At 36.3% G+C, this 24,457-nt stretch overlaps 1 protein-coding gene across 4 annotated transcripts in view; it reads right to left on the bottom strand.

Annotated features, from left to right (window-relative positions):
- The window catches only part of GTF2E2 (general transcription factor IIE subunit 2), an 80,493-nt gene that overhangs the window by 20,924 nt on the left and 35,112 nt on the right, over positions 1–24,457 (bottom strand). For all 4 annotated transcript variants that reach the window (XM_049632511.1, XM_049632510.1, XM_049632508.1 and 1 more), the window contains exons 4-6: positions 15,573–15,680; positions 13,330–13,512; positions 5,312–5,405 (exon numbers count right to left, since the gene is read on the bottom strand). In XM_049632511.1, the coding sequence (XP_049488468.1) occupies positions 5,312–5,405; positions 13,330–13,512; positions 15,573–15,680 (385 nt within the window). The remainder of the gene's footprint in view (positions 1–5,311; positions 5,406–13,329; positions 13,513–15,572; positions 15,681–24,457) is intronic.

Genomic DNA, 24,457 nt, shown 5'->3' with positions numbered 1-24,457 from the left:
CCACTTAAGGAAAACACTGATCATGGTATATAGGTTGCTATTGCATCATGACACTTGTACTGGTCCATCTGTAGCCATCGCATCCCATAGTGACTCTACACATAAAGGTCAACAACTATATTATTTATATTCTTTTTATATTCTAATATATGCTTGAACAGATTCAATATTAAAAATATTGAAATAAATTTTTTGTAAAATATAAATCAATTCCTTTTATTTCTCCTTTCTGTTACAGTTAGGGTATTATAGTTTTTTGTTTTGTTTTGCTTTTTAAAGAAGTTCTATGCCCAATGTGGGGCTCACAACCCTGAGGTTAAGAGTCACATGCTCTACCGACTGAGCCAGCCAGGCATCCCAGTATTATACTGACTTCTAAGAAATTATGTCTAAAAGTAGGTTGTATCATCTTGAAATTTCATTTTATAAGAGCAAAGAAGATGTTACAAAGTATTTGTTACTCAAGGCCCATTGAATCTGATGAATAAAGGATTAAAAACCACTAGTCTGGGAAAAAAAATCAAAGTCTTTACTACAACCTTTGCCTTCACTATTCTCTGCTTGAACCCCACTTCCCCCACAACAGCACACACATGGGCACCATTCTGGTACTTTGCAAGGCTGGCTCCACCTCATTCCATGGCTCCTCCATCCATGGCGGTCTTCTCTGAGCTCTATCCCCCATGGCTTTACTGGCTTGCACATAATACATTTGTCTCTTTCCTAGAATTTGATACAATCTGTAATCATTTTTATTTTTTGTATTGTCTACTTTATCCTTTAGAATATAAACCCCACAAAGGCAGAGAATGGTCTACCTTGTTCACTACTGTATCCCTATATTTAACAAAATGACTGGGGCATATAATAGGACATCAGTAAATATTTGTTGAATAAATGAATTCATGAATACACTATAATAGACCATTACCAAATCTCAGAAAGTGTCAATCAGAAAATAAAAACAAAAGAACGAAGTTGATAAAATGATACCAATAAGTTTAAGCAAATTACTTAGAGATATAAAGAGAATCACTTTATATACACAAAAGAGCCCCCCCCCCAAATTATATAATTTCCAAACAAATAATGGGGCGAATATATCACGTATTAAAGATAATAAATATAAAATGACATTTCAAAAGGTTAAAAACGACTGTATGTCAACTACAAAGGAAATATATAAACAAAAGACAGGGTACAAAAAAATGGGCAAAAATATATCAGTCAAAAAAAAGGGCAAGGGATTAAAAGAATAATGAGATAAAGTCAGACTTTAAAGTAAAAAAAAAATATGAACTACAACCAAGAGGGGATGCTTTATAATGTTTATGGATACAGTCCTTAAACTAGGATTGTCAAGAATGTTTATAAGCTAAAAACTCTGCAGGAAAACATACAGGAAGTACTGGCAAAATTAACAACCAAAAGGCAATGGCAGATTTTAATGTTTGCTCAGTCACTGCTCATATGAAGTAATCAATCAAAATTTAGTATGTAAAAGGTGATCTGATTGTATTTTCCCTTAAAACAAAAACACAACAACAAAAGTAAAATAGATAAACCAACAGCATAATACAGAAATAAGGGAGAATGCCCAAATACAAAAAGTTAGCAATAAAAAGGGAAAATTACACAAAAAAATTAAACACGTTCTAGGGCCACACTCTGCAAAAGCATATGCTATTAAATTTGAAAATTAAAAGTGATTTTAGGAAAGAACACATTGCCAAAAATTCACAAGGTAGGAAACTTTATGAAGGACGTAACCAAAGAAGATATGAAGAATGCTATCAAAGCAGCCACAGCCAGACACATGCATGCATGAGTTTTCGTGTTCAAATCTTCAAGGAATTGAATATTCTCACAAGGAAAGAATGGGAAAGGGAAGGAAAAGGACAGGAATGATGGAAGGAAGGAAAAACAGTACTTCTGTTTGGATGTATCCAGCATCACACACAAAACAAATCCTGAGAAAGTAAACAAAAAAGAGAACACTGAATACTGAAGCAAAAATCCTTAATATACAGGAAAAGAATCCAGAAATATAGAACATAAAAAAAGGGTTATTCTAGGAGTGTAAGGACAGTTCACTATTAGGAAATCTAGTAATATATTTCAACATATATTAAGTAAGTCAGAAACAACAAAGATCTTAATAGATGCATAATCTGTCAATTTACCTTCCCAATATCTCCAGATATATACAGCTATTTCATAACATAAAAAATACATACACATATCCAGCATGTAAGGTGTGTAAGAATATTTGCTGCAGCATTATTAAATACTTAAAAATCCATTTATCAGGTACACTTATATAATGGAACACTAAATAACCATATGGCATTATAGAATATCTCCAACAGAGAAAAAGCAAATTAGAAAATTAGAAAAATAAACATCAAACAATTTACACAACTTACTTCTAAATGCGTATGATTTTACAAACAAGCATATAATGGTTACTTTTATAATCTGGGTAAAAAAAGTGAAAATCCTCATCTTGTCCTTATAAACCAAGTAATAAGGAGATGGGAAGAGTTTAAGCCAACAAAGGCCATATAAAACAGCAAATGAAAATAGGGATAATATTAAAGGATAGATAGAACTTTAGAAAAAGATAACGCAAACAGGAAAAGGCTGAGCAAAGTTAAAACAGTGATATCCACAGAAAAATCGCAACAGGGGACAGAAAATAATGGCTTGGTATAATGTTTAGTGTGAGGATTACAGCGGAAATTAAGTATACTCCTAAAATTTCTCCAATGAAATTTTACCAAGAAAACCTAGAGGTCCATGCTATTATTCTTAGCGAGCTACTGCAACCTCAACATTTGCCTCAAATTACACATCTACATAACAGAGCAGATATGCTACACCATGCTGCCATCTGCAGAGCAGAATACTAAAAATTCCCAGAGAACGTTCAATTATTTTGATTGATAAAGGTATCAAGAAAAATGGTAGGGGGAACTAAACTAGTGCTATACTATATTAGAAGGTGAAGAAGAGAGACAGCAGGTGGAATCATCAACATGATAAGAAAACTTCAAGCTGAAAAATCAAGAAATAAAAATATAAGCATATTATAAGGGGAAAACCACACAAAGAATTAAAATAAATCCAGTTAGGGGCGCCTGGGTGGCTCAGTTGGTAAGCGTCCGACTTCAGCTCAGGTCACAATCTCACGGTTTGTGAGTTCGAGCCCCTCACTGGGCTCTGTGCTGATAGCTCAGAGCCTGAAGCCTGCTTCAGATTCTGTATCTCCCTCTCTCTCTCTCTGCTCCTCCCCAACTCACACTCTGTCTCTCTCTCAAAATAAACAAACACTAAAAACAAAAAAATTTTAAGTAAATCCAGTTAAATATGGCCACAAATGAAAGGGCCTCCACTTAGTGAAAGGAAAAATGTATCTGCTTTTCATTGTAAGATCTTCCTATTGGAACACGTGATACTTGTGATTTTTTTTAATACTGCAAATTGCTTTCAAATGGATTAGCTATGCCAAAGAATAAAGGAATCAGCTATTTTTTTTAAACTTGTAAATATCTTAAGGATCAAGTCCACCGCTATGTTTTTTCAAAGTGTCAAATCAGTATGACATTTATAAAAGTTTTCAAAAAGCAACTCAAGCAATATGAAAACTGCTAAGCCAAACTTTCTTAAATGAGTATCACTACAGTGTATAGAAGGTCAATACTACCTTATTGACACACAGAAAGCTTACTTTATTTATTAGAAAGTGCAATACAGAATAACTGGAATGCTTTGAAATTTTTTATTTACAGTAAAAAACATTTATTGAGAACCAACTATATATAAGGTACTCTCAATCACGATTTTCCAACAAAACACAACATTCTACTTCCTAAAACAAATCATGGTCATCTGCGTAACTTCAGGTTGACTGAACTCCTATCTACAAGCACCACAAGCCTAACATCTGCAGCCAGATAACAAATAAAAGAAAAACTTAAGAGCTATTGCAAAAATTACAAAATCATAAGACATGTATGGGCTACTAAAGGGACAAGAATTATATGTGCATTTTTATACAAAATTATTCCTTCAATAGAAACTCTTTTATTTAATACAATAAACGAAAGTCACTAGGACTACCAGGCATGCATAACAATAGTTTCACTATTTGGAATTTAATATTACTTTTTTATTTTATGTAATTCTATAATGTTAAGATATTCTGGTGTAAGTTTGTATTACTTTTCAAATTTTATAATTAAAATGGTGTTTAATTCTTTTCTTGCCTTTTTAGTTCAAAATTAATACAAATTTACAGTACAGTCTCACACTTGTTTAAATGAGAATTTTTATTTATTTATTTATTTTTGAGAGAGAAACAGAGCACAAGCAGGGGAGGGTCAAAGAGAGACAGGAGACACAGAATCCGAAGCAGGCTCCGGGTTCTGAGCTGTCAGCACAGAGCCCAACGTGGGGCTCCAAATCACAAACTGCGAGATTATGACCTGAGCTGAAGTTAGTCGCTTAACTGACTGAGACACCCAGTGTCCCTAAGTGAGAATTTCTACTTGTATAGGTATAGATTTCCCATGACTAAACCCTTGTTTAACTATTTTACCTGACAAGTATTAATGAAGTATTTTTAATTAAAATCCAAGCACAGGCACCCACACATTTAGTATAAGATTCACCATAAGCTTATTAGCACCTGACTCTACAAGAGTCAGAGAAAAAAGTCATCTTCCCTATCCAATCTGATAATCAGCTCATAAATTACTTAATATTAGTCACCAACAGAATTTTGTTCTTTTTCCCATCCTGCATCAAGCTTTCCTATCAAGATATGTAGTATTTGTAAAATAATGGAAATAAAGAAATAAACTGGTACAGCTGACATATAAGCATAAAATATCTAACCTACTATATGATTACAAGTACAAATAACCTAAAATCTTTCAAATTCCATATTTCAAATTGCATTCTCAGAAACAATATGTTAGAAGATTAGTTGTGTTCTAAAAGATAAGACTAAAAAAGCACTACTACAAAATTTGTTAACATAGGATTATAATGTTACTTTTGAGAAAGAGAGAGAGCAAGGAGCGGGGGAAGGGCAGAGAGAGGAGACACAGAATCACAGGCTCCAGGCTCTGAGCTCTCACAACAGAGACGGACATGGGGCTCGAACTCATGAACAATGAGATCATGACCTGAGCAGAAGTAGGACGCTTAACTGACTGAGCCACCCAGGCACACCTATAATAGGATTATAAATATAAATTTGTCACCCTGTATTTGTAATATTTGAAAACTAAACAGAAAGGCTCACCTTCATCCACAGAAAACTGACAGCTCTTATCATTGAAGAAAAGAATTTTCTTTTTATCAGGACGATTTACAAATAGTATCTGGTCCCCCAAAGCCTTAAAAGACAAAAAAAAAATTTTTTTCAGTTAACTTCCAAATTACCTCCCCCCAAAAAAATATTTTTTTTAATAAAAAAAAAAAAGTAGTAGTCCTTTTAAGTCTATTTGACAGAGAGAGAGAGAGAGAGAGAGAGAGAGCGCGCGCACGAGCACGTGTGCACCAGGGAGGGGCAAAGAGAGAGGAGAGAGAACCCTAAGCAGGCTCAGCGCTGTCAGCATGCACCCCAATGCAATGCTTGAAACCATGACCGTGAGATCATGACCTGAGCCAAAACCAAGAGTTGGACACTTAACTGACTGAGCCACCCAGGTGCCCCAGGACTCCTATTTCTTTTAACCTTCAGTATACCATTAGGGTCTACTACACCCAATTTTAATTCTCAAATTTCTTTCAATGAGCAATTCTCACTACTTTTATGTATTGATATTTCAAGAGTTTTATTCTTAGAGATTTCCAAAGTACAAAAAGAAACCTTATTTTTGAAAATATCCAACCTATGTTGCAATTTAATGTAGGTCCACTGGAGCCTTTTATTAATCTAAGAAAAACTGTGTGATCTTAGTGTTCTTACTTTCCCTCTACTTTAAAATATTTTGCCACTTATTTACCATTAGCAATTTCCAATTATGCTTTAAAAAGCTAAAATAGTGGGGCACCTGACTGGCTCAGTCAGTTTAAGTGTCTGACTCTTGATTTCAGCTCATCATCTCATGGTTCATGGTTTTGAGCCCCACATTGGGCTCTTTGCTGACAGCATGGAGCCTGCTTGGGTTTCTCTCTCCCCGCCCCCCCTCTGCCCTCCCCAGCTTTCTCTCCCCCTCTCAATAAATAAATAAATAAACATTCTAAATAAATAGTTAAAAGTTTTTTTTAAAAAAGGAAAGAAAGGTTATATCACCTACAAGTGTGATATAATAGTGAAACAGTGAAATTCTATCACTTAGAAGTGTGATTCAATTTGTGTTATTGCACTGCCAAACTATTGCATTATCTTTCAGAAGATATAAAGACTACAGAGTGGTCTTTGCTGTCTTTTAGCTTTCATTAAATATTTGACAGTTCAGAATTTTTTATTTTCTGCTCCTTAGAGCAATGACAAGAAAACTGACGGAAAATACTTCACCATTATTAATGAATGAGAACAAGAATACAGAAAGCCTGATAGTAGCACTCACTCTAGACTCTGATGATGGTGAAATTCATTATAGAAATAAAATCTAAACCTGTGAGTCTTTGGACAACAATACCACAGATGAACCACCTCAAGCTTAAGAATCAATGATTGACATATTGCTAAGGGCTTAAATATATAAGGTATTTTCCTTCAGTTAGTTTTTCAACAAGAAGGAATTCACTGTACAATACTATGTGATATGAACCTTTGCCATTTCACTTTCCTAAAAAGACGTATAATAGTATTCTTTCATCTTTCTGATGTGTTTGCCAAAATACACTTGATACAGAAGTTTGCTATGTTAAAATCTTATAAAAATTTCCAATAAAGTTGTTTTACACCATCCCTTCATTCTTATTTATATAAATTATTCATGACATAAAATGCTTTGAAAAATAGTTCAGATAAAAAGTTCAAAGTAATGGTCATAAAAATGCTCACTAAACTCAGGAGAAAAACAGGTGAACACGGTGAGAACTTCAACAAAGAGAAAATTTAAAAAGAGAGCTGAAAAATCAGAGCTGAAGAATACAATAACTGAAATGAAAAATATAGTACAGGGAATCAACTGCAGATCAAATGACACAGAAAAAATGGATCAGTGATTTGTAAGACAGGGTAGTGGAAATCACCCAATCAGAACAGCAAAAAGAAAAAAGACAGTTTTTAAAAATGAGGATAGTTTAAGGGACCTCTGGGACAACATCAAGCATACTAATATTCAAATTATAGGGATCCCAGAAGGAGAAGAGAAAAAGGAAAGAAACCTACTTAAAAAAAAAAATGGCTGGAAACTCCTCTGACCTGGCAAAGGAAACAGACATCCAAGTCCAGGAAATACAGAAAGTCCCCAATAAGATGAACAAAAGAGACCTATACCAAAAAAGATCTATGCCAAGATACACTAGAATACAATTATCAACAATTTAAAAAGTTGATTTTTTTTTAGGTTTATTTATTTTGAGAGAGAGAATACAATTATCAACAATTTAAAAAGTTGATTTTTTTTTAGGTTTATTTATTTTGAGAGAGAGAATACAATTATCAACAATTTAAAAAGTTGATTTTTTTTTTTTTTAGGTTTATTTATTTTGAGAGAGAGAGCATAAGCAGGGGAGGGGCAGAGAGAGAGAATCCCAAGCAGGTTCTGCACTGTCAGCATAAAACCCAAAGCGGGGCTCGATCTCACAAACCATGAGATCATGACCTGAGCTGAAATCAAGAGTCAGATGTTTAACCAACTAAGCCACCCAGGCACCCCAAGAGGAAGAGTGATTCTTAAAATCAAAAACAACTATTTACAACCTACAGAACCCCTCTAAGACTAGAAGTTGATTTGTCAGACAAAAATTCAAAGGCCAGAAGAGAATGGTACGACATATTCAAAGCAATGACAGTAAAAAACCTGAAACCAAGAACTTACTCTACCCAGCAAGATTATCACTCAGACGTGAAGGAAAGAGAAGAGTTTCCCGTACAAGCAAAAGTTAAAGGAGTTCAACAACCAACCAACCTTATAAGAAATGTTAAAGGGACTTCTATAAATAAAAAGGCCATAACTAGAAGAAAATTATGAAAGAAGGCATTTTAGTGGTAAAGGTAAACATATAGTGAAGGTAGTAGATCAACCACCTATATAGTGTGATGGCTAAAAGACAAAAGTAATAAAATCATCTACACCTACAATAATTGGTCGAAGAACACAAAAAAATAAGATATAAAATATGACATGAAAAACAAAACGTGGGGGGTGGGGCAGTAAAAATGTAGGGCTTTTAGAACATATCTGAATTTACACGACCATCAACATCGATAGACCACTATATACATAGGATGCTATGTATGAACCTCATGATAAACACAAGCCAAATACCTATAAGAGATACACTAAAAAATAAAGAGAAAGGAAAACAAAACACTAAGGAAAAGTATGATCACAAGGGAAGAAAGCCAAAAAAGAAGAAAAACAGAACAAAAACAAAAAAGAAAACAACAAATTAAATGGCAATGAGTACATACCTACCAATTACTACTTCAAATATAAATGGACTGAATGCTCCAATCAAAAGACATAGGGTGGCTGAAAGGATAAAACAAAACAAGATGAAAACAAGACCCATGTATATGCTGTCTACAAGAGACTCACTTAAGATCTAAAGACACACAGAGACTCAAAGTGAGATGAAAAAGACATTCTCTGCAAATGGAAACCAAAAGGAAGCTGACTTGGCAATACTTATATCAGACAAAACAGACTACAAAAGTCTGTAACAGAGTCAAAGACAACATTACATCATGACAAAGGGATCAATCCAAAAACAGGATGTCTTTGTACCCAACATAGGGCCACCAAAATACATAAAACAAATATTAACAAAGTAATAAGTTGACAGTGATAAAGTAACAGTAGAGTTTATACCCCAGTTATATCAATGAATAGATCATCCAGACAGAAAATCAGTAAGGAAATACCGGCCTTAATACATCAGGACAGCAGAATTAACAGATACATACCAAACATATCATCCAAACACAGCAAAATACACATTATTTTCTTTTTAAAAAAAATTTTTTTAACATTTATGTATTATTGAGAGACAGAGAGAGACAGAGTATGAGCATGAGAGGGGCAGAGAGAGGGGGAGGAGACACAGAATCTGAAGCAGGCTCCAGGCTCACAGAGCCCGACGCGGGGCTCGAACTCACAAACCGCGAGATCATGACCTGGGCCAAAGTCGGACACTTAACCGACTGAGCCACCCAGGCACCCCCAAAATACACATTCTTTTCAAGTGCACATGGAACATTCTCCAGAATAGATAGCACGTTAGACAGAAAACAAATCTCAATAAATTTAAGAATACCTAAAGCATATCATCTTTTTTTTTAAAGTTTACTTTTGAGAAAGAGAGACAGAGACAGAGTGCGAGCAGGGGAGGGGCAGAGAGGGAGGAAGACACAGAATCCGAAGCAGGCTCCAGGCTCTGTGCTGTCAGTACAGAGCCCAACATGGGGCTCAAACTCACAAACCACGAGATTATGACCTGAGCTGAAGCTGGACACTTAACCTACTGAACCACCCATGTGCCCCTCAAGTATCTTTTCTGACCACAATAGTATGGAAACAGAAATCAGTTATAAGAAGAAAAATGCAAAAACACATTAAACATGTGGAGGCTAAACAATATACTACTATACAACTAATGGGTCAACAAAGAAATGAAAGGAGAAATTAAAAATACCTTGAGACAAAAGAAAATGGAAATACAGCACACCAAAACTTATGAGATAAAGCAAAAGCAGTTCTAAGATGGAAATTCAAAGCTATAAATGCCTACACCAAAAAATAAGAAAAATCTCGGGGCCCCTGGGTGGCTCAGTTGGCTGAGCACCCAACTTTAGCTCAGGCCATGACCTCGCGGTTTGTGAATTCGAGCCCTGCATTGGGCTCTGTGTTGACAGCTCAGAGCCTGGATGGAGCCTGCTTTGGATTCTGTGTCTCCCTCTCCTGCTCACACACACACTCTCTCTCTCTCAAAATAAATAAACATTGAAAAAAAAATCAGTAATCCAAAAAAAAAACAAAAAATCTCCCAACAAAAAAAGTCCAAGACCAGGCAACTTAATTGATGAGTTCTACCAAACATTCAAAAAAGAATTAATATCGATCCTTCTCAAACTCTTCCAAAATAGGGGAAGAGAATACTTCCAAACACGTTTTATGAGGCCAGCATTAGCCTGATATCAAAACCAGACACAGATGCCACAAGACAAAAACTGATAGGCCAACATCTCTGATGAATACAGATACAAAAATCCTAACACAGTATTAGCACATAGAATTCAACAATACACTAAAAGGATTATATACCATGATCAAATGGGATTTATTCCAGGGACGCAAGGTTCAAATGCACAAATCAAACAATGTGATATACCACATTAACAACATGAAACTTGGAAACATCATATGACCTCTCAATAAATGCAGAAAAAGCATTTGACAAAATTCAACATCCACTCACGATAAAAAACAAAAAACAAAAAACAACACCATCAACAAACTGGGTATACAGGGAATACACCTTACCATAATAAAGTCCACTTATGACAATTCCACAGTTAATATCACACTCACTGGTGAAAAACCAAAAACTTTTCCTCTAAAATCAGAAACAAGACAAGAATGCCTGTTCCTGTCACTTTTATTCAACACATTACTGGAGGTGCTAGCCAGAGCAATTAAATAAGAAAAAGAAATTAAGGGCATCCAAATTGGAAAGAACAAAAAGTGTCAGTAATTTCAGATAATACGACATATATAGAAAACCCTAAAGACTCCACCAAACTTTTAGAATAAACAAATACAGTACAGTTGCAGGATACAAAACCTATATACAGAAATAAGTTACATTTCTCTACACTAATAACGAACTATCTGAAATTAAGAAAATAACCCCATTTGCAAGTGCATCAAAAAGAATAAAATATCTAGGAATAAAGTTAACCAAGGACGTAAGAAACCTCTACACTGCAAAGTGTGAGACATTCATGAGAGAAACTGAAGACAACACAAATAAATGGAAAGATACACCATGCTCATGGATTGGAAGAGGACCATTGTTAAAATGGCCATACTATCCAAAGCAAACTATGGATTCAATGCAATCCCCATCAAAATTCCAATGGCATTTTCCATACAAAAAGAATAAACTAATCCTAAAACTTACATGGAACCACAAAAGATCCTGAATAGCCAAAGTAATCTTGAGAAAGAACAATGCTAGAGGTATCACACTTCTTGATTTCACACTATATTACAAAGCCACAGTAATCAAAATAGTACTGACAAAAAAAAGTGTTACACAGATCAATGAAACAGAATAGAGAGCCCATATATGGTCAACAGATTTATGACAAATGAGCCAAGAATAACAATGCACAAAGGGCAGTCTCTTTAATAAATGGTGCTGGAAAAACTGGGCAGCTACATGCAAAAGAATGAAATTGGACCACTATCTTACACCATTAACAAAAGTTAACTTAAAATGAATTAACAACCTGAATATAAGACCTGAAACCATAAAAGACCAAGAAGAAAACACAGGTGGATAAGTTTCCTGATATCAGCTTTGGAGATGATTTGTCAGACTTGACATCAATCAAATCTGATTTGTCAGACTTGACATCAAAAGCAAAGACAACAAAAGCAAAAAAAGTGGCACTGCAACAAACTAAAAAGCTTCTGCACAGCAAATGAAACCAATAAAATGGAAAGGCAACTTACTGAATGGGAGAAAATATTTGCAAATCATGTATCTGATTAGGGGTTAGGATCACAAAAATATGCAGGGGCACCTGGGTGGCTCAGTCGGTTGAGCGACTGACTTCTGTTCAGGTCATGATCTCATGGTCTGTGAGTTCGAGCCCCGTGTCGGGCTCTGTGCTGAGAGCCTAGAGCCTAGAGCCTAGAGCCTAGAGCCTAGAGCCTGGAGCCTGCTTCGGATTCTGTGTCTCCCTCTCTCTCTGCCCCTCCCCACTCATGCTCGGTCTCAGAAATAAATAAACATTAAAAAAAAAAATTACACATATGTAAAGAACTCATGGAACCTGACACCAAAAAAACAGTCTAATTTAAAAATTGGAAGAGGATCGAAATACATGTTTCCAAAGAAGATCTACAAATGACCACCAACACAATCAACATCATCATCAGGGAAACGCTAAACCACAATGAGGTATCATCTCACACCTGTTATTAACAGCCATTATTAAAAAGACAAGGTATCACTGTTGGAGAAGATGTGGAAAAAAGCGAACTCTCATGCACTGTTGGTGTGAATGTAAATTGGTGCAACTGAAAATAGAACAACCCTATACTTCAGCAATCCAGTTCTGGTACTTATCCAATGAAACCAAAAACGCTAACTGAAAAGGATATATGCACTCCCTTGCACACAGCACCATTATTCACAATAGCCAAGATACAGAAACAGCCTAAGTATCCATTGATGGATACGTGGATAAAGAAAATCTGATACACACATACACACACACACACACACACACACCTGAAATATTATCTAGCCATAAAAGAGTGAAATCTTGCCATATGCAATAAAATAGATGGACCTTGAGGCCATTATGTTAAGTGAAATAAGTCAGAAAAAGACAAATGTATGATCTCACCTTTATGTGGAATCTAAAAAAAAAAAAAAAAAAGGCTCATCAATAGAAAACAGATTAGTGGTTGTCAGACACAGCAGATGGGAGATGGGAAAAATGCATGAAGGAGTCAAAAAGTATACACTATCAGTTATAAAATAAATAAGTAAATAAGTCATGGGGATGTAATATATAGCACACTAAGTACAGTTAATAAAACCGTATTGTTTATTTAAAAGCTACTAAGAAAGTAAATCTTACAAGGTCTCATCACCAGGGCACCTGGGTGGCTCAGTCCATTAAACATCTGACTCTTAACCCTGGCTCAGGTCATGATCTCATGGTTCGTGAGTTCAAGCCCTGCATCGGACTCTACACTGACAGTGCAGACCCTGCTTGGGATTCTCTCTCCCTCTTCCTCTCTCTCTGCCCCTCCCTGGCTCATGCACACATGTGTACTCTCTCACCCTCTCTCAAAAATAAACATTTAAAAATAAAAATTTTAAAACACTTGCTGTTTTTTAAAACAAGATATTATTAATTCAAATTATACTAAGGCACAAAAAGAAAAGAAATGTTACCTTGATAGCTTTCTGGGAATTGGGCAGTCCTTCCTCTATGTCTTCTAAAAGAATTCCTCCTAAGCCTCGCTGGTCATGCTTATCTAACAGCCTAAGTAGGGCTTTCTTATCTTTCAAGTTGTATTTGGGCTTGAAGGCATACTTCCCATCTATCACTTCAATTTTTGGATTATTGACTAATGCCTGTAACAATGACAGAATTTGGATAGATTAACAAAAGGAAACCTCATATATACATTCTTAAATTCTATTAATTATTTTAAAAACATCAAACCCAATATAGTTGTATGTTAAAAGTATCTTGTGAATATCAACTAGCATATCTAAAATACTGGACATCCAGGATCCAAAAACAACAGGTAGAGATCAGCATGTTGCTCACTTTTTATAAAAGAAACTTATTATCTACATCAATTATTTAAATGAGAAAAACCATTTTATCACAACAGATTTGAAGAAACTATACCCAGATTCTCTTGGAAGATTAAAAAAAAAAAAAAAGAATAAACACCAGTTAACATTAATAGACAAAGTGAACTGGGTATTGCCCATCCCACCCTCAAAGTACAGTTTTTTTTGTTGTTTTTTTTTTTAATTTTTTTTTTCAACGTTTTTTATTTATTTTTGGGACAGAGAGAGACAGAGCATGAACGGGGGAGGGGCAGAGAGAGAGGGAGACACAGAATCGGAAACAGGCTCCAGGCTCCGAGCCATCAGCCCAGAGCCTGACGCAGGGCTCGAACTCACGGACCGCGAGATCGTGACCTGGCTGAAGTCGGACGCTTAACCGACTGCGCCACCCAGGCGCCCCAAAGTACAGTTTATCGCATACTGGCACTATGTAAGAAACATAACCCTGGGAGGACTTTATCAATAGTCTGCCCCACCTGGTATCAAATGGTACTTATAGGTGTGGAAGGAACTGAAAAGTACCAGACTTGTGCATATAAGAAATCTACCGATAATGGCAGCTTGAGAATGAAACTGAGTAGGAATGCAGGAATTACTGAATATGAATTATATTCCTAGTCAGTTCTGCTATACAGCTACTATCAGAAGGAAAGCTCCTCAAGGAAGAGCTATCCTATTTATTTTCTTCTGCAGCTGCCAGCCTGACCCTGGAAAGGAGAAAGAGAAGAAACAAAGAAGAAAGGAGGGGGAACAGAAAAGTAGTAATAATTTTAAACTAATGTTGGTAGTCCGTGAAATTTCAAGATTGGGTAAAGCAACAGAATTTAAATGTGGATTACAACTATTTTTTTTTTTTTTTTTTTTTTTTTTTTTGGGACAGAGAGAGACAGAGCATGAACAGGGGAGAGGCAGAGAGAGAGGGAGACACAGAATCGGAAACAGGCTCCAGGCTCCGAGCCATCAGCCCAGAGCCTGATGCGGGGCTCGAACCCACAGACCGCGAGATCGTGACCTGGCTGAAGTCGGACGCTTAACCGACTGCGCCACCCAGGCGCCCCGACAACTATTTGTGCATCACTGATACAATGAGCTATAATGTTACTGATTAACTGTTCGTTTTATAAAAATCAAGTACAGTATCTTGCTTAGTAAAATAAATTATTAAGTTATATTTTAGGAACTTTACATTTGATTTTTAGAATACAGCACTGGTCACACAAAGTATTCTTCCTAATTGTCATTTCATACTTAAGTAGAAATGAGGGAAATGTGTGAATTTTTAAAAAGCTATTAATTTCTAAATTAGCATGGTCACTGATTATTGTGGGGTTTCTTTTCTTCCAATGATGTGTGTACATACACAATGTTAAGGATTAGTTTTTGAAGTAATCTGTTAGAGGCAATAATATCACCATCACGTCATAATAGGAGTAACAGCATAACAAATATCTCATTATCCCTATACTACCTCATGGTATAAATGTCTAAAACATACATAAAAACAATACAATTTGACAAAATACATTCTAAATTTAGCAATTAAAAAAAAGCAATTATTCTGGAAAAACTTAAATGAAGTGGTACAATGACAGACTTCTTTATAATTTTTATGCTAAAGGCTTCGACATTTTGAAATAGATACATAAGATCTTAAGAAAACCAATAAATCAAACCACCTTAAAATGTGTATGTTTAAAAAACATAAACAAAGACCCTATGCCAATTCTTTTAAGTAAAAATTATTATCAGATTTCAGTATATTAAAAATCTTAGTTACAGCAAATATTTCATGGTAACCAACTTTCTTAATGCTATTTTAAGCCTAGTCTTACCTCAGTCATTAGCCATTGTTTCTGCTTGAGTCCTATATCTAAATGTTGTGTTTCATCCAAAATTTCTTCTAAAGTGAGAGGATGTGTATCTCCTCGCTGATGCCGTGTCTATTGAGGGAAAAAATTGTTATTAGGAGACAGTTTTAAAATGCTACATGTATTAAGTAATAGATACAAGTAAGGGAATCTTTCAGGAATGTAGAACATGTATCATTTGAGGCAACACGATTATAGTGATGAACAGAATGGACTATAAAAATCAAACAGAACTGAGTTCAAATTTGCAGCTCTATAAAATCAAATGATAAACTGAGGAAAAATATTTTCAGCTCATTATCACAGAGCTAATCTTCCTAATATTTTAACAGCTCCAAAAACCTAATAGGAAAATGACCCAAAGTCAGGAGCATATAAATCACAGAAAAGGAAATGTAAAAAACCTTAAATATATGAAAAGATACTCAACTTACACCAAAATATTTCATAACCATTACACTGGCAAAAATCCGTATTTTTTATGTTTTTTTTTTTTTAATGTTTATTTATTTTTGAAAGAGAGACCGAGTGTGAACAGGGGAGGGGCAGAAAGAGAGGGAGACAGAGAGTCTGAAGCAGGGTCCAGGCTCTGAGCTGTCAGCACAGAGCCTGATGTGAGGCTCGAACTCACAAACCACAACATCATGACCTGAGCCGAAGTCAGATGCTTAACCGAGTCACCCAGGTGCCTCATCAAAAATCCGTATTTGATGACTCTATTAATGAGGGTGTAAAGAAACAGGCCTTCCCACACACTGCTGGTAAAAATGCACACTGATACAACTCCTAGGGAACACAATTTGGCAATATAAATGCATTTAAACGCTTTGACACAGCAATCCATTTCTAGGAATTTACCTTACAGCACAACTTAAAATAAGCGACACAGTCACTGCAGCTCTGGTTGCAAAAGGAAAATATTATAAACAATATGTGGCCAGCAATTGATTAAATCACCCAGACTGATTAAACTATAGAACATCTATGCTACTATACAGATGTTTAAAAAGAAAATGCAGATGTTCTCTATGTGCTAATTTGGAAAGCCGTCCAGAATAAATTATTGAATAAAAACATGCAGGGTCACCTGGGTGGCTCAGTCAATTAAGCGTCCAACTTCGGCTCAGGCCATTATCTCACAGTTCATGAGTTTGAGCCCCATGTCAGTTTGTGCTGACAGCTCACAGCCTGGAACCTGCTTCAGATTCTGTGTCTCCCTCTCTGCCCCTCCTCTGCTCGTGCGTGCTCAAAAAAATATATCAACATTAAAAAATAAAAAAAACTTTTTTAAAGTCCTCCAAACAAAACCCTCCTGTGAGTTTAAAATCAGTTCATTACAGGGGCGCCTGAGAGTCTCAGTTAAGCATCTGACTCTTGATTGTGGCTCAGGTCATGATCTTCGCAGTTGTGACATCCCGCCCCATTATCAAGCTCTGTGCTAAGTGTAGAGCCTGCTTAAGATTCTCTCTCTCTCCCCCCTCAGCCCCTCTCCCCTGCTCACACACTCTCTCTCCCCCCACCCAAAAGATCAATTCATTGCAAAAATTAAAAACCCTGTTGATGTTTGCATGAACTGACTGGCATAAGGACAGATGGAAATTTACTAACCAAACTCATAACTGGTGTGATGGATTAAAAAAATTAAAACCATAATTTTGTAATTATGTACTGTTGTCAGTACATTTTGCATCCCCTCTCCCAAATACTGCAACCTCTCCAAAGACTTCCATGCCCAAACCCTGAAACCTGTGACTATGTTACCTTATGTGGCCCAAGAGACTTCACTGGTGTGACTAAATTAAGGATCCTGAAATGGAGAGATTATTGTGAATTATTCAGGTGGGCCCAATATAATCACAAGTGTTTCTAAGGGGAAAAGGGAGACCTCAGAGTCAGTGATGGGATAGTGGAAGAGGTCGGAGTGATGCAAGAAAGGACAGGTATCATCAAATGCAGACAAAATGCAGACAGGCTCTAGAAGCCAAAAAAGAAAACAGGGGCATCCGACTTCGGCTCACGTCATGATCTCACAGTTCACGAGTCTGAGCCCAGAGCCTGCTTCATATTCTGTGTGTCTCCCTCTCTCTCTGTCCCTGCCCTGCTCACACCCTCTCAAAAAATAAATACATGTTAAAAAAAAATTTTTTTTTTTAAAGAAAAAACAGGAAGTTCCCTCAGAGAGCCCCCTGAAAGAACCAGCCCTGCCTACACCCAGACTTCAGCCCAGTGAGATGGATTTTGGACTTCTGACTTCTAAAACTGTAAAATAATAAATTTGTGCTTTTTTAAGCCACTAAGTTTGTGGTCATTTGTTACAGCAGCAATAGAAAAATAATACCTGTACTTTCTTCCCTTTAAATCTATAAATCTTGAAGTATTTATAGCTATACATCAATTAAAACCAAGTATCCAGGGGCGCCTGGATGGCTCAGTTGGTTGAGCATCCTGCTCTTAATTTCAGCTCAGGTCATGATGTCACAGTTTGCAGGACTGAGTCCAGCCATCAGGCTCTGTGCTGACAGCACAAAGGCTGCTTAGGAATCTCTCTCTCCCTCTTTCTCTGCCCCTCCCTGCTCACACAAGAAGATGCTTGCACACGTGTATATAAATAAACTTTAGGGGGGAAAAGTAAAAAATAAACAAAATAGTTATTCTGTATCCTCCATTAACACTGATTAAATCTAACATATTTGCCTTAGTTTTCTTCACGTTAAAAACTTTCCCCCCATTAAGTTAAATATAAAATCAAAGGCCAAGTTAATCTTAAAATCTAAGCAGAAAAGAATGAATACATCTCAAGAAAAATAAAAAAGCACTAGCCCTATCTTTATTATTATATTTAAATTTAAATATGGGATTTTTACAATCAGAACAAGCTCAAAAACGAAAGTAATATTCATTGTATGAAAGCCTAACCATTTTCACTGAACTATGTAAACAGAGAAGCCAAACACAGCTGTCAAATTATCAAGTGAAAACCTGTTATAACAAAATGAGGGGGGAAAAAAAGAGCAAGAGAGATAAACCTGAGAAACTCAAAATTACTTCCTTATTTCTTGCTCTTCGATCAGAAGTTAAGAAAAATGAAAAAAAAAAAAAATGAAGGATGCATAGAGAGACTACATAACACTCTAAAGCTAGTTTTCTTTTTTTTTTTTTTTTAATTTTTTTTTTCAACGTTTTTTTTTATTTTTGGGACAGAGAGAGACAGAGCATGAACGGGGGAGGGACAGAGAGAGAGGGAGACACAGAATCGGAAACAGGCTCCAGGCTCTGAGCCATCAGCCCAGAGCCTGACGCGGGGCTCGAACTCACGGACCGCAAGATCGTGACCTGGCTGAAGTCGGACGCTCAATCAACTGCGCCACCCAGGCGCCCCTAAAGCTAGTTTTCAGTGAAGAACAATTACACACCTTTGTTAAATTCCTTCCTGATCACTAGATGATTTTTGGTGTATTGCATTTTGTATTTTATTTCGCTATTTTTTTTTCTTGCAACTTCGTAGAAATTGGCTTTTTTTTATAGTGGCCTTATTTTTATCAACCTTAATTCTAATAGCTTGCACATTCTCTTGGCTTTCCTATGTACTTAATCATGTCATCTACAGTTCTACTTCTTCCTTTACAGTTTTTACATCTGTTACTTCTTTTTTCCTGCTTCACTGCACTAGGGGGGACTTCCAGTGTAATACCCAATAGATGTTGTGACAATCAGTACCTTTTATCTTTTTCTGACCTCAGGAGAAAACCATTCACTGTTTTACCCTAAGTATTTGGGTTTTCACAGATACCATCTCATCACAGGGTGCTTGACCAGTATTCCACAGAATCCTAGGGTTCCATAAGATGTCACTAGGGGAGCATGAGAAACTGTGATTCTAAAAAATAAACATCAATTCTGCAACCGCACATACCATGCAACCTGAGGGCTCACAGCAACAGGCAAACTACTGAGCAGCCATGCCAACGTTTTCATCAGGTCTTTTAACACCACGTGGCAAGTAGGGCTATGTTCACTTGGACAAGCCCGTTACCAGTTTCCAATGAAATAGAGAGAAGCCACTGATAATTGGTAAGCTCTATATTGCACAAACGGGAGCACAGTAGGCTGACAATGTCAGCAATTCCCTTCCAAATTACCTCCCCTAACCTCCCACCATACAGCGCCAACTCACTCACTGGAGTTCACAAGCTCTGCTGGCAAAAAGGAAATCTGAGGGAAATATTCATTCTGAACAAGGAATTTGTACATACCAGGACTCACCTGCCCCAGGCTGCTTTGCTGTTGTAAATGTTGTAAAACACAGATCACATAGTAAAAAGAAGTAAAATACATTGTGAAGTGTTTGTTTTTTGAAATATTCTCATTTAATAAATCCCTGTGGTTTGATAATTTGTTAGCATTTGTTTTATAAACATGTCTGACAGTCCAGTGCAATGATTTTTTAAGATGAGATTAAGTGACAGAGAGGATTCAAAGCCCAGGCCCACAAACAATTCTAATAAGGTTAGTAATCAAAAACTATAATCCCCTGTTGAATCACTTTATTGTACACCTGAAACAAATATAACATTGTATGTTAACTACACTAGGATTAAAATAAAAACTTAAAAATAACTAGGGTCACCCAGCTGACTCAGTCAACGTGCGACTGGATCTCGGGGTTGTTAGGACCCCATATTAGGTACAGAGTGCTGAAAAATAAAATCTAAAAAAAAAAAAAAAAAAGAGGCCTACCATTCTAATGAAAAGCTACTCGCCAATTTTAGATGGGCTGGTAACCCAAGGTGTCTTATTCCATTGTACACTGTCTGTAGCAAACAATATGTAATGGCTCCAGCAAAACTGAAAAGATTCTTAACTATAAGTCGCAGACACTGGACACAGTTGATGTACTTAATATTTTAAATAGCTACTGGAATCTCAAAACGAAACAGAGTTAAGCTTTTGTTAAAAAAAAAAAAAAAAGTCACATTCAGTGAAAAAGCTCAGGAAACAAGTTATTGGTAATAGAACTTACTGCCCAGAACAGAGGGGACTTAGAGGAGGGAAATCACAGTTGGTAGGAACCTAATAATGACAACATGTCAAATGATAGTAAAATGCACAGCATGAGAAATTGAAAAGTACCAAAAAGTATAAGGTAAGTCAACAAACTGAGGACACATCACATAATGCTGCACAAATTTAACAAACTAACAACAGCTTGTCTATCCAACTTGACAAATCAACAGGTTTCACTAATAAATGTAGTAATTTACTCACTATTCACTATTCATCATTATTCACTAATAAATGTAGTTTGTGCAGAATCTTTAAATGACAAATTTCAAGAAAAACTCCTCTGCCACAAAGAACTGCCACGACAAAGCAAAGAGCAAGATATACTTGATGTAGTGCCTTCACATCTGGAAACAAAGGTCTCTCTTAGAGTAACTGCTCTGTTATCTTCACTGATGTGCCCCATCAATGGTTGGCTCAATACAAGGTTTTAACTCTCGTGAAAAAACAAATATTCTGATGTCGTCACAAGACACTATTTCTTCAGAGAGGTACTGGAATCAAAAACCCTTGAAATGAAAAATGTCCCAAATGATGCTTTAAAAATGATCTGCTTTATTAAGCAGAGACTAGTGCACTTCAACACATAAATCTATGTACAGAAATTCGGTGGCTTAGCAGAGGAGTCCTTGAAAGAATATTTAAGCTGAAAGGTGAATTTCAGCTGAAAGGTCGTACTTTACTGAATGCTTTGAAAATGAAGAATGACTGCAGAAGCCAGTTTTCATAGCAGACATTTTTTTAAACCTATGAACTAGCTGAACAAGTTTCTGCAAGCCTCAAAAACAATGCTTTAAGTGATAAGACTTCAAAGGAAAAAAAAATCTCTGGAAAAGTCGTGTGACAAAAGAAAATTCTGTAATGCTGTTTGGTCTGGAGAGTGAGGAAGGATATTAGCAAGTCTCAAGCATTACTGAAAACCACCCAGAAGAAGAAAACAAAATTAAACAATGTTTTTCCTGCCTTTCAACACAAATCTACACCTTGAAGAAGGACCCTTTCTCTGACTCTTCTGTTCATCTGAGAACAAGTAAGTTGCCTACTTAGATAAGGTTTAAAAAAAAAAAAAAAAATCGTAGATGGGGCCCCTGGCTGGCTCAGTCTGTGGAGCATGCAAATCTTGATCTCAGGGTTGTGACTTCAAGCCCCTCATTGGGTGCAAAGATTACTTAAAACTAAAATCTTTAGGGGAACATGGGTGGTTCAGTTGGTTGAGTGTCTGACTCTTCATTTCAGCTCAGGTCATGATCCCAGGGTCATGAGACTGAGCCCTACGTCAGGACTGGAGCCTGCTGAAGATTCTCTCTCCCCCACTCTGTGCCTCACCCTGTCTCCCTGCTTGCTCACTCTCCCTAAAAATAAAATAAAATCTTTAAAAAATATCACAGAAAAAACTGAATTTTACCTATACTACTGACTCACATTAAAGGTGATACCCTATCTGGGAAGGAGGAACCACATAAAGGAAAAGAGTAGGCTAAAAAAATAGGACAAAATACAAAGACAGAAAACTGACATTCTCTACTCAACAGAAAACTGACAATTATTATTGGCTTATCATATCCACAATTTACTGATTAGATAATAAACATGAACTATAGATATAACAATTTTTACAAGATTCTCTGAGACCTAAAAATGATAAAATATTTCAAGGGTTCTTTCAGGGTACAATGACTGACAAAATGCTCTTCTACTGGTTTAAGGCAGTTTGCTTCTACTACTAATTTGTTATAAGTTTTCATCATGAATCAGTGTTAAATTTTGTCAGAGGCTTTGTTTTGTATGAGATGACCTGTTAATATGACTTCAACTGTTTTTTAAATATTAACTACCATATTCCTAAAATAAACTTCATCATAACATATTATCCTTCTTATATATGTGAGTAGATTCCATTTGTATCTTCTTAAGGATTTTTACATCTGTATTTATGAGATAATGGTGTATAATTTAAATACTTTATTTAAAACTGTAAATAAATTTGCGTTCTTGACCCAACCCTGCTATCAACCAGAACTGTCCCTATAATAAGCTAGCCATTTAATTTCCCTGGACTTCAGAGTTTCTAAATTCAAATATAATTGTTAGAATTAATTCAGACAGGAGCTGAGCCAGTGTTTCTCAAACTTCAGCCTGTATCAATCACCTGAAGGGCTTATTAAACCACAGACTGTTGAACTGCTTTCCCAGAGTTTCAGACTAAACAGATTTAGGAAGTGGCCCCCAATTTTTCACTCCTGGCAAATTCCCAAGTTAAAAAAAAAAAAAAAAAAAACTACCTAGGTGATGATGATGATGATGCAGTGGTTGGAGAATGACACTTTGAGAACCACTGGGCTTGTAAACCAAAATAATCAAATTTTTCAACATGATGGGTTTCTTTTCATGTTTATTTACTTTGAAGGAGAGAGAGCAAGAACTGGGAAGGGGCAAAGAGACAGGGAGAAAGAATCCCAAGGAGGCTCCACACTGCCAGCACAGAGCCCAACACGGAGCTCGATCTCACAGAACCATGAGATCATGACCTGAGCCAAGACCTGAGCCAAAACCAAGAGTCAAACACTTAACCAAATGAGCCACTCAGGCACCCCTCAACATGTTTTAAATAACCAAGATATATCCACATAAAACCACAATAAAGGGTAATGGTGAGAACTGAGAGAAAATCATTCTAATAAAAACAAAGTGCACTATAGGGATATGTTGTCTCAGGACTAGTGTCACATTAGGAGAAAGTGGCATCCTTCATAAGGGAATTTTCAAGATAATTTGTTTTAGACAACACTTTTAAGCAATGATATTTGTTTTACATTAACTTTTTCTATTAAAACCTTTCTGGGGCGCCAGGGTGACTCAGTTGGGCATCTAACTCTTCATTTCAGCTCAGGTCATGATCCCAGCGTCGTGGGATCAAGCCATGTCGAGCTCTGCACTGAGCATGGAGCCCTATTGAGATTCTTCCTTTCTCTTTCTTTCTCTTTCTCTCTCTCCCCTGCCCACCCCCCCAACCCTGGCTCAATCTCTCTAAAGCAATTAATTAAGTCCTTCTAAAATGGACCATGAAATTCTTCTATCTTTTCAAACAAGTCCACTAAACATTTAAACATCTCAGGAGCTAGTGAGATGTGTTGGGCAGTTTGTCCGTGTGCCAAATGTTCTCAGTATTATGATTTTGAAGTTCTTGTGTCTGCCTTCAATTTTTTTTCCTGTTTAGTACCCCTAAACCCAATTAGCAAATCCCACTGTGCCTATCTTAAACAGTTCTCTTACGGTGACCCTTGAACTTTCTCCATATAATTTCTATGTAATTTTCACTAAGCAATTAAAAAGTTCCTCTTTAAATAAATGAATAAGTTGTAAGGAGTTTTCTGTTATTAACTTTTTTGCTTCCTAAGCTCTTGGTTTTATCAGATCTTCAAAAATGGGACAGCTGAAAACCTTCAAAGAATCAATCTACAGATCACCTCCCATATGTATTCTTTTCCCTTTTCATAAATAGGCCCTCTCCTGTTTACAGCAACAAAAAAGGTAACACTCTCACTTCCACCTAGAATTTATGATACATTGCCTGGAGATGTAATAAACTCTGGGGACCCCCAAAAAAGGACAAGTCAAAAAATATTGCTTGGAAGAACAACTTATAAACAATGCAGTGTCATAAACTATCCACTATAGGGCTTCTTATCTTTTCTAGTCTTATATATTTTTCTAAGAGTTAAAAATAGGATATTTTAGCTCCTGCTAGGATATTCTGATGTGATATTGTGTGTGAGCAATTCAGAGCA

The sequence above is a fragment of the Panthera uncia genome, chromosome B1 (assembly GCF_023721935.1).
Source record: "Panthera uncia isolate 11264 chromosome B1, Puncia_PCG_1.0, whole genome shotgun sequence".
Taxonomy (NCBI): Eukaryota; Metazoa; Chordata; class Mammalia; order Carnivora; family Felidae; genus Panthera; species Panthera uncia.
Note: the sequence above shows the minus strand (reverse complement) of the source record. Positions and strands in the feature narration are given on the sequence as shown.